The 11,928-nt window shown below is 36.6% G+C and overlaps 1 protein-coding gene across 1 annotated transcript; it reads right to left on the reverse strand.

The window, feature by feature from the left end:
* Positions 1-725: 725 nt before the first annotated feature.
* LOC138700415 (UDP-glucosyltransferase 2-like) lies at positions 726-10,698 on the reverse strand. The gene is made up of 3 exons (XM_069827033.1): positions 9,798-10,698; positions 819-1,514; positions 726-734 (listed from the first exon to the last, which is right to left on the reverse strand). The coding sequence occupies exons 1-3, from the start codon at positions 10,614-10,616 to the stop codon at positions 726-728; spliced, it is 1,524 nt and encodes a 507-aa protein (XP_069683134.1). The 5' UTR covers positions 10,617-10,698.
* Positions 10,699-11,928: the final 1,230 nt, after the last annotated feature.

The following is an 11,928-nucleotide window of genomic DNA, read 5'->3' on the forward strand; positions in this document are numbered from 1 at the left end:
TAAAACAAATGAATTTCGTATTTCAGACAAAATACTTGACATATTGATCTCTTTCCCGTACAGTTTGCCTACGAAAATATGTTACAAATTATTGAATTATTTAGAATAACCTTCCAACGTAAAGTAGGGTAAGTAAATAAGTCATTTAGTACGTAGGATCGTGTGATATTTGGTAACAGTTGGCAACACTGACAAGACTGCAATATTTGCTCTTAGGTACTATTCTTATGTGACCCTCACTATAGCTTCGCCTGTAAAACAGAGAGTGCGCATGCGCGAGCATATACCTATAGTACTGCTTCTACCCACCGCGTGATGTCACTCATATTTGCAGATCCCAAGCGGGAAGTGTACGTTTTTGCAATTCCATTCAACAATGCAAATGTTGAAAGGATATTATTCTCCTACATGAAATTTCAGTAATAGAAGAAAGAAACAGCTTGGAAATGGGTACACTTGAAGCAGTATTATAAGTGCCGTATAATTGTAATCTTTCGTGTGCGAAATTTTATCAGTTAGTGCCAAAAGATAGAGAAATCTTGAAGAAATACGGGAGCAGCAACAAATACGCACAAAGACCGATTATGCGCATACGTTGAATGCCTGATGCAAAAGTATGTGTAATAATAAATATTTAATGACGTATAAACTGTAACCAACAATTGAATTTTGCATGACGCACGATTCATGAAAAATATCCTTTTTTTTTTTTTAAGAAATTCTTGTCACCCTAGCTAATGAAGAAGATCAGCAATCAAGACTTCATCTCTTTGTGAATGAATATGTTTTTTTTTCTAACAAGAGAGAATGAATCTTACCTGTGACAGATCTTTCTTGGGTCTGATGTGTATGCCTCCAACTTGGACGACTCCGGGTACAAGAGGCCGCGGCCTGTTCAAGCTGAAGTGGTCGTTCACGAGGATCAGACTTGTGTTCATGGCGAGTTCAGATAACGGCGGAAGAGATTCACCAAAATATTTCCTTGCGATTTTATAATGAGGAGCATCATAAAGGACAGGATGGTGAAGACGGTGAAACAAGTACCAGAATGTATTCCAGAATCTCTCACGGAAGTTCATCCTATCTGAAGAGGTCGCGAATTGCATCGGCACATAGGACAGATTATCAGGATTTCCAACCCTTCCGGGTACCCACGGCCAGAACGAACAAGAACTGAAACCAACGATAGGGATTTTAAACTTGTGGGCAAAAGCCAAAAAGCAATCAGTGCAGAAGGGTTCAGCAAGGAGTAAGTCAAAAGTTTGATTGGAACTGATAACGTCTTGAACTACCGGATGCTGCAATGTCTTTTCACACGACTCACTGCCCCACATACTAATTCTAAAAGCACTGCGAACTTGTCCTCCATATGTAATGTCTTGGAATGCAAGGATGTTGTTAGTTCTATTCGTCTGTAAGATTCCTCTGAGGTCTATGTCTTCGTAGTTGTGCAGAGGTTTTTCCCTTGGAAAATGACTCAAGACCAAAAGCCGATGGCCTCTTGCAGCAAGTTGCTGTAAATAGGGCTCGAAAACAGAGAAATGGCTTTTACCATTATGAGGAAAAGCAGCTAAAATCCTGGAGCTTTGTCCGAGATGTAGGATAAATAATAATACACATATAACAGATGCCTGCATCTTACTGAACACAAGAAATGACTGTAAATTAAATGAATTGTTTTCAAAATCGAGTTCGAATAAATCTACAGACCTACACAAACACTTGTCGCAGTTAAAGATGCTGATATCTTCACCGTTTATTACAATACACTACCCACAAAACTCAATGGGATTCTACCGTGAAATACGCGGTATATGATGTATTATGTAAGAAGTAACCACATCCTTGTAGTGAAGTACCACGCAAAGCGATAAGAAAAAATTCCTAAGAACAAATTTGCAAGATATATCTAGTTATTAGTAATAATTTTATTAACACAATATAGGATGGTGGAAGACTGAACAAATATTTCTTGAAATATCTCCACAAAAAATTTGAGAGGGCATCTAAGGAAATCCAAATGATTGCTTGAAATTTATATATTCGAATTAAAACAATGAAATAGAATATTTACTTTCTATAACACTGTAGTGTATTTTATTTCATATTCATGTACACTGGCGTTCAAACATACCTGACCCCTATTAATCGATAGTGATCGATAATTTGTTCGTGTAAGCTTCATCAACATCATCATCATCATCATCATCATCATCATCATCATCATCATCATCATCATTATCAACTTCATGGCTTGAGTCCATTTGACCCATTCCCATTATTTAACGACGCTCGCAACTGCCGGGGTTATATCAGTGTCGTCGGTGTGCCGGAATTTTGTCCCGCAGGAGATTTTTTTTACATGTCAGTAAATCTACTGCCATGAGCCTGGCTTATTTTAGAACATTTAAATGCCATCGACCTGGATCCGGATCGAACCCGCACCTCATTTTATTTTTACTAACATTTTTAATATTAACCTGACTATTCCTTTGGATTAATGATTGAGACCCGGAAACACCATTTGCTACCTCCTTCCACGACTGGAGTTCGATGATACTGGCGTAAAATACAAACAAATCACTTTACTAGGTACAGGAGGGAAGAAAAGTAGTTCATCCATTTACGTAAACTAGGAAATATCGCGATTTTGAGTTTGATAATTTTCATTAGGTTTTGTTTAATCAAAATACAGTACAGTATTAACAATGAGTGTTCTTACTCACGAACTGAGTTATCCATGCGAACGTATTCATTATGCAGTGTATATTATACTGTCTGCAGCACATTAGCGTACGATATAGAGAATGATGTTAAAATGAAAAATAATCATGATATGGATATTTAAACATATTTTTTTAAATGGTGGCCGTTCATTTCGATACAGGCTTCAGTTCTTTTGTGCCTATTATCGCACTATAGACTATTTCATCTAATTCCAATTACCAGTTTCGTCCTTCATTCTTAGTAACTCATGTTGAAATAATCCTGCACCTACTCTATCATAGAGTACCTTACGTACTGTAAATTCAGTCTTCACTTCTGTCCGACCCGCACAGATAAAATTACTCAGACATGCTATCTACTGTCCGTCCAAGTGGTTATGTCGCCGGATCGTAGAAAGGGGGGGGGATCACGTGATAGTTAATTACTTAACGAGGCCCTTTTATTTAAGTTATTTTAAACAGCTGTATAATATTACGTAGATGTCCAATTAATTCCTAACAGAAATTAATGTTTTCAGAAAAGAGATAAGAAAGTCCAGCCAATAGTCTTTACAGTGGAGCGAGCAGAAGCAGGTGGGGGAAATCGGGATGCGACGTAAGCAAACGGACGACAGTACCTGTGCGAAAATATGATTCAATATTGGAAGTTTTTGTCACTGGAAAACGCGAACATATTTCTGAAACGTACTATAATCACTAACTCAGTACTGCTGCCTTGGTTCTGTGTGGAGGACAGTTGGAACTTCGTTAGTAGAAGGGGTGGGAGTGAAGTACATTCAAAAACTCAGGTACAATAAAAGTTGAAGTAAAAATAAAGTGATCTTCCTGTATAAGTATAAGCAGTAACACGAGCTGCTGCCAGGAAATGGAAAGAATAATAGCAATGGCAAAGGAAGCTTTTAATAAAAAAAAACATCTTGTGTGGACCTCTGGAAAAATAGCTAAGAAAGAGGCTAATGAAGTACTTTGTATGGAGTGTCGCGTTGTATGGGGCAGAAACATGGACATTACGACAAAGTGAAGAGAAGCGATTAGAAGCATTTGAAATGTGGATATGGAGAAGAATGGAACGTGTGAAGTGCACAGACAGAATAAGAAATGAAGCTGTGTTGGAAAGAGTGCGTGAAGAAAGAATGATGCTGAAACTTATCAGGAAGAGGAAAAGGAATTGGCCGAGTCACTGGTTGAGAAGAAACTGCCTTCTGAAGGATACACTGGAAAGAATGGCGAATGGGAGAAGAGTTCAGGGCAGAAGAAGATACTAGGCGATAGACGACATTAAGATATATGGATCATATCAGGAGACAAAGAAGAAGGCAAGAAATAGGAAAGATTGGTGAAAGCTGGGTTTGCAGTGAAAGACCTGCCCTTGGGCAGAACACTAAATGAATTATGAACATTATGACTAAAGGCCGCCTGTATTAAACAAATAACTTGATACAATTGATTAGAGATGGTAGATTTTTACAATTACGATAAATGTCAAATATGCCCAAAAACTGCCAAAATAAGTAGTTTTATATTTAGAAGCATGTTAAGTGTTCTAGTGTAGTTCTTTAATCCGCGATAAAATGTGAAATTGAATACAAAATCCGAAATGTATCCACGTGTTTCTGCGAAATAAGAACGAAATTACGTTTTATGAGATATTTTTGTGTTTTTGTTTTAAAAAATCAGAATCTATTTAAAGGCACCGTCAGATATGGGATCTTACATTATTCGCTACTATACGAGCAGCGATGTCATTCCGTTCTATTACGTGGTGTTCTTGAATTTCGTTCTAGTGACAGCACGCGTGTAGCAGTCATACCGCAGTCTAGTAGATACAGTCACGAAGCTCAGTACATAGTAAATATGCATCCATAGATAGTTGCTAACCACTAGGATCGCTAATATCGCCTCATTACAGACAATGCGAAATAGTACCTGCACAGTCTATTGTTCCTAGCACCCTCAAAACTCAAGCTTCGTGACTGTATATACTAGACTGTGGTATTATATACAAAGTTTTTGATCAAACTGCCTTCCATATGACATAATAAAAACTCGTGTTTTAATTATCTATACAGAGATGGCTCCACTGTGTAACAGCATATTTCTCGCTGTAGTGTGAAGATAAGCTAAGCCGTGTCCACATATTACATAGTTCATAGTTCTCGCTGTAGTGTGTTACGGGCCTTACTGTAACACTATCTACATCCCTGCCTGAACGCTGCAGTCTTATACAACGAAGCACGCAGCGAACGAATAAATTGAAAATCATAAGTTTCCGTACTGATTTCGTGACAACACTAATATAGAGGAACTGAATTGTTGCTAAATGTCTAAGGCGTGTGATAAGGAAGTATGTGTCGCCTTCGTGAAGCTCATTTTTTTCTGCAGACATATCACGGTGGTAATGATAGAGTGACCAGGCGACGGTTTTTCAGCCTTGTTTCCGCTGTCCCGAAATACTACTTCGGAATAGGCCCTACTACTTCCTTTTTTTTTTTTTTTTTTTTTGCAATATCATTAACAGGGAAATTGTTATAGTCGCATGTACTGCTAGCACAATTTATTATTTTCATGAACTATCAGTTACCCATTGTTGAGTTACGAGCGCAGGCAAATTGCATTATCGTTGTTTGTAACGTTATACCGATAGGTACACTAGTCGCCTGGAATCTGAAAGCATAGCGGCCATTGTAGTCCGGGTCAGCTTACTTCACACCCCAAGGGTGAAACCTAACCATTTTTCCCCCATTACTATATATGCTAGTGGATTGTGGTGATTTTCTAGTTTGCAGGTTGAATTTTCTTTTGCCAACTTCGTTTCGAATTTCGATACAGACAAATACAACAAATGGTAGTGATTTTGTAATTGTTATGTTGGCAGCTGAGACAGACATTATCGGTACTGGAGTTTCATGAAATTAAAATTGTAATAGATTTCTGAGCCGGTTACAGGAAACTAATGAAATTTGAACATACTAATAATTAATTAATATCAGTATTAATATTAATACATAATAGTAATGTTATGTGTTGCGTTGTGGTTATAATTCAAGACTACTAGTGGCTTGTGTAGCAAATGCTGCTGCAAACTAAGTTCGTTAGACGTTCAAATAAACATTTTTCAGATTTATTTTCAATGAAGAATACTTGTCTTTTTGATAGTTATTTGCTTCCATAATAATGAAACATACTCCCTCTGAATGGATTTTTTAGGCCAAATACTTTTTCTTGAACCTATCCAACTTCAGTTTTTGAGTTTCAACACGAAAACGCAAGTATCAATGCCAAGACGATAGCAGTAGCTATTTCAGGTCATTGTGGATTGTAGGCAAAAGTTAAAAAAATGTCAGGTTTGCTAAGCTTTCGAACAATAGCATTTTCGTATAGCTGCTGCATGTAGAACTTGAAATGTAGAGCGTAAAATCATTTTATCCTACTAATGGCCGGTTTCACCAACCTTCGTTATCATTATAACGTCTCGTTAAGTAATTTAATGACACGTTAGTCAGATTTTGTGTTTCACCAAGTATCATTATTGCTAACGCATCTTTAAATTCATCGTTAATTTATTAGGACCTATTCGTCGCGTTAAAACAGTAACGATGCGTTAAGAAGTCAACAACATGGCGGACGTAATTATTCGGTGATGAAGTTCTTTATTTAGAACTTAAACGTAACGACGAACTTTTATGTTGTAATAACACTCGGAATAATCATTTTGAAGATTTAAGTGATAAAGAATTCCACGAAAGCTACACATTAAGGAAATAAGTAGTAAGAATGATTCTAGAAGAAACTGAATATAAGTTAGAATACGTCAGATAGGAATCACCTACTTAACGCCTCTTCAACAGATTCTTCTCGCTTTAAGATAACGTTGCGGGAAGTTTTGAAATAATAATTGATGATATGAACGGGGTATCAAAAGCTGTATTGTCTAGATATGTGAATAAAATATCAGACGTACATCAACATTACAATAGTCATTATTTCTATAGGCCTAATCAGCTTATAGCTAAATTTTATGTTGTCACAGACAACATAGATTGTGTACATGTCCCAATCGTATATTCTGGCAGTAATATAGCCAAAAGATTCTGCAATAGAAGATCTGTTTTTCATTCAATATTCAAACAATTGCATAGGCCTATGTAACCTCCGCATAGAAAAATTGTGGCTAAACTAGCGCTGAGGTAGTTTCCTTCGTACTTTGCTTATACACCTTGCACATACGAATCTGTGACAGATTACGTTTGATTAGTTTAGCTTTTTGTTATGCCTTGCATATACGATCAACTGCATTACCACAAAAAAATCACTTATAAATTCAACGATTTTCACTTCTGAAACCAGCAGAACTACCTCAGCGCTAGTTTATTGAAATTGTAATAGGTTAGAATACGACAGACAGGAATCACCCACTTAACGCCTCTCCAACAGATTCTTCTCGGTGTAAGATAATGTTACGGTGTACACGGATAGCACAACATTCCAAAGGAGGATGCCTTTTAAATGAAAAGGGTGCAAAGAGATTTTCTTTTAGGAGACAATGGATACCCCTTAAAATCCAATTTAATAATACCTCTCCTGAATCCTGCCACACAAGCATGGCAAAATTGTTACAGGGTACTACATAAATCTACATGAAATATTGTGGAAAAGTAGTATGCAATTTATGGAAGAGCGATTTCCCGTCCTAAATGTAGGCCTAATATAACTGCTTAGAATGCTTTGCATATAATTAATTGTGCCATCAGTTTGAAGCTGTCGGCCTTATAGTCCGCTAAATTTTCTCAGATTTCCTTTAGAAGTTACAATTTAACTGCTCTACATTCCTACTATTTACATTTGGAAGCATCTGTCTTTTTGTTTTTAATTGCGGTATGACAACATACTGTATTTAGGAAGATGTTCTTAAAATTACTGCCTCTTACCCGTTTGCCTATGATTGTTTCCTCATGCTGAACTAAGTCAGCCATGATCATATGTAACCAATGAAATTCGCGATTTCGAAGCCATGGTTGTATGAAAAACAAAACATGCAAGATACAAGTACAAAATCCCCTCGTTAGTAAACGCCTGTTAATTTTAAAGATACGAGGCTTGGTGAAACCGTCAACTTTTAAAGATCCCATTAAATTTAAACGATCCATTTGTTGACAAGTCGTTTGTGCTGAATTAAAGAAGCTTGGTGAAACCGGCCATAAGAGATCTTGCTGAAATGATCTGGAGAATACAAAATTTTCTAGGCCTCTTATTTTATCAGTAAGTAATACCTCTTTATCTTTCCTCAGGAACTGTAATTTTTGCGCTCTCTCGAGCCAATACTGAAGGCAATGACACATATCAATATCTACACTACACCGCCATTACTTACTTACTTACTGGCTTTTAAGGAACCCGGAGGTTCATTGCCGCCCTCACATAAGCCCGCCATTGGTCCATATCCTGAGCTACACCGCCATTAAGTATATGAAAAAGACCCAACCCCACTGGTTTAATAAGTATAAAAATATTTGATTTTTAATAACAATATTATTATCTTACTTAAGTTTTGTAGTTATATATAGCAGTCACTCAGTAAATTATAGAAATGAAGATCTAAATTAAGATATTCTCTACACTTACTTACATAACCTCAAAACGTTTCACTTTCATATCATCAATATAGCATCAATATTATGTACAATTAATGAAGAATAGACGCATCATGAAATTAACTATAATAATATTTAATTTCTAATGGTAATAATGTCATCAAACCACCTCAAGTTTCGTAGATTTGAATATCCAATACACAGCTGAACTCAGAAAATTATACACTGCAGAATTAGTTTTTAATAACAAATTGAACTGAACTCTAAATATGTCGGCAATCCTGCAGGTCATGGCCTTCGTGTAATAGCCTATTGTTTGTTGTATTGTGTGTTTTGTTCTGAAATTCAATCAAGTCGGCCGTGATTCAATAAAATTAGTTCTCAAAACTGACAACAGGTGGATTTTGGAAAATAGGAAAATTATGTAGGAAAATTGATAGTTCACTGAAAACTACTACTTTTCCGAAAAAACTTTGGATGCCAGGCATGAAAATGAGGGGTCACTCATTAAAATCCGTTCAGCCGTTTTCCCGTAATTTCCATTACCAGTTCAAATTATATATATAGAAGATAGTCAGGTAAGTTTTCGGAGTTGGTACTAATAATTTCATGTGGTCAAACAAGATACATTTTTAGGTTAGGTCTCGTGAGTCAATTGTTTAGTAAAACAAATGAATTTCGTATTTCAGACAAAATACTTGACATATTGATCTCTTTCCCGTACAGTTTGCCTACGAAAATATGTTACAAATTATTGAATTATTTAGAATAACCTTCCAACATAAAGTAGGGTAAGTAAATAAGTCATTTAGTACGTAGGATCGTGTGATATTTGGTAACAGTTGGCAACACTGACAAGACTGCAATATTTGCTCTTAGGTACTATTCTTATGTGACCCTCACTATAGCTTCGCCTGTAAAACAGAGAGTGCGCATGCGCGAGCATATACCTATAGTACTGCTTCTACCCACCGCGTGATGTCACTCATATTTGCAGATCCCAAGCGGGAAGTGTACGTTTTTGCAATTCCATTCAACAATGCAAATGTTGAAAGGATATTATTCTCCTACATGAAATTTCAGTAATAGAAGAAAGAAACAGCTTGGAAATGGGTACACTTGAAGCAGTATTATAAGTGCCGTATAATTGTAATCTTTCGTGTGCGAAATTTTATCAGTTAGTGCCAAAAGATAGAGAAATCTTGAAGAAATACGGGAGCAGCAACAAATACGCACAAAGACCGATTATGCGCATACGTTAAATGCCTGATGCAAAAGTATGTGTAATAATAAATATTTAATGACGTATAAACTGTAACCAACAATTGAATTTTGCATGACGCACGATTCATGAAAAATATCCTTTTTTTTTTTTAAGAAATTCTTGTCACCCTAGCTAATGAAGAAGATCAGCAATCAAGACTTCATCTCTTTGTGAATGAATATGTTTTTTTTTCTAACAAGAGAGAATGAATCTTACCTGTGACAGATCTTTCTTGGGTCTGATGTGTATGCCTCCAACTTGGACGACTCCGGGTACAAGAGGCCGCGGCCTGTTCAAGCTGAAGTGGTCGTTCACGAGGATCAGACTTGTGTTCATGGCGAGTTCAGATAACGGCGGAAGAGATTCACCAAAATATTTCCTTGCGATTTTATAATGAGGAGCATCATAAAGGACAGGATGGTGAAGACGGTGAAACAAGTACCAGAATGTATTCCAGAATCTCTCACGGAAGTTCATCCTATCTGAAGAGGTCGCGAATTGCATCGGCACATAGGACAGATTATCAGGATTTCCAACCCTTCCGGGTACCCACGGCCAGAACGAACAAGAACTGAAACCAACGATAGGGATTTTAAACTTGTGGGCAAAAGCCAAAAAGCAATCAGTGCAGAAGGGTTCAGCAAGGAGTAAGTCAAAAGTTTGATTGGAACTGATAACGTCTTGAACTACCGGATGCTGCAATGTCTTTTCACACGACTCACTGCCCCACATACTAATTCTAAAAGCACTGCGAACTTGTCCTCCATATGTAATGTCTTGGAATGCAAGGATGTTGTTAGTTCTATTCGTCTGTAAGATTCCTCTGAGGTCTATGTCTTCGTAGTTGTGCAGAGGTTTTTCCCTTGGAAAATGACTCAAGACCAAAAGCCGATGGCCTCTTGCAGCAAGTTGCTGTAAATAGGGCTCGAAAACAGAGAAATGGCTTTTACCATTATGAGGAAAAGCAGCTAAAATCCTGGAGCTTTGTCCGAGATGTAGGATAAATAATAATACACATATAACAGATGCCTGCATCTTACTGAACACAAGAAATGACTGTAAATTAAATGAATTGTTTTCAAAATCGAGTTCGAATAAATCTACAGACCTACACAAACACTTGTCGCAGTTAAAGATGCTGATATCTTCACCGTTTATTACAATACACTACCCACAAAACTCAATGGGATTCTACCGTGAAATACGCGGTATATGATGTATTATGTAAGAAGTAACCACATCCTTGTAGTGAAGTACCACGCAAAGCGATAAGAAAAAATTCCTAAGAACAAATTTGCAAGATATATCTAGTTATTAGTAATAATTTTATTAACACAATATAGGATGGTGGAAGACTGAACAAATATTTCTTGAAATATCTCCACAAAAAATTTGAGAGGGCATCTAAGGAAATCCAAATGATTGCTTGAAATTTATATATTCGAATTAAAACAATGAAATAGAATATTTACTTTCTATAACACTGTAGTGTATTTTATTTCATATTCATGTACACTGGCGTTCAAACATACCTGACCCCTATTAATCGATAGTGATCGATAATTTGTTCGTGTAAGCTTCATCAACATCATCATCATCATCATCATCATCATCATCATCATCATCATCATCATTATCAACTTCATGGCTTGAGTCCATTTGACCCATTCCCATTATTTAACGACGCTCGCAACTGCCGGGGTTATATCAGTGTCGTCGGTGTGCCGGAATTTTGTCCCGCAGGAGATTTTTTTTACATGTCAGTAAATCTACTGCCATGAGCCTGGCTTATTTTAGAACATTTAAATGCCATCGACCTGGATCCGGATCGAACCCGCACCTCATTTTATTTTTACTAACATTTTTAATATTAACCTGACTATTCCTTTGGATTAATGATTGAGACCCGGAAACACCATTTGCTACCTCCTTCCACGACTGGAGTTCGATGATACTGGCGTAAAATACAAACAAATCACTTTACTAGGTACAGGAGGGAAGAAAAGTAGTTCATCCATTTACGTAAACTAGGAAATATCGCGATTTTGAGTTTGATAATTTTCATTAGGTTTTGTTTAATCAAAATACAGTACAGTATTAACAATGAGTGTTCTTACTCACGAACTGAGTTATCCATGCGAACGTATTCATTATGCAGTGTATATTATACTGTCTGCAGCACATTAGCGTACGATATAGAGAATGATGTTAAAATGAAAAATAATCATGATATGGATATTTAAACATATTTTTTTAAATGGTGGCCGTTCATTTCGATACAGGCTTCAGTTCTTTTGTGCCTATTATCGCACTATAGACTATTTCATCTAATTCCAATTACCAGTTT

Source organism: Periplaneta americana, chromosome 5, assembly GCF_040183065.1.
Source record: "Periplaneta americana isolate PAMFEO1 chromosome 5, P.americana_PAMFEO1_priV1, whole genome shotgun sequence".
NCBI lineage: Eukaryota > Metazoa > Arthropoda > Insecta > Blattodea > Blattidae > Periplaneta > Periplaneta americana.

Bases quoted from the DNA above. Each gene is read 5' to 3' on its own strand.
- LOC138700415 (XM_069827033.1), bottom strand. From the start codon at position 10,616: ATGCAGGCATCTGTTATATGTGTATTATTATTTATCCTACATCTCGGA. The intron at 1,515-9,797 runs GTAAGATTCATT...CCCTATTTACAG, and splicing joins CCAAGAAAGATCTGTCACAG to CAACTTGCTGCAAGAGGCCA.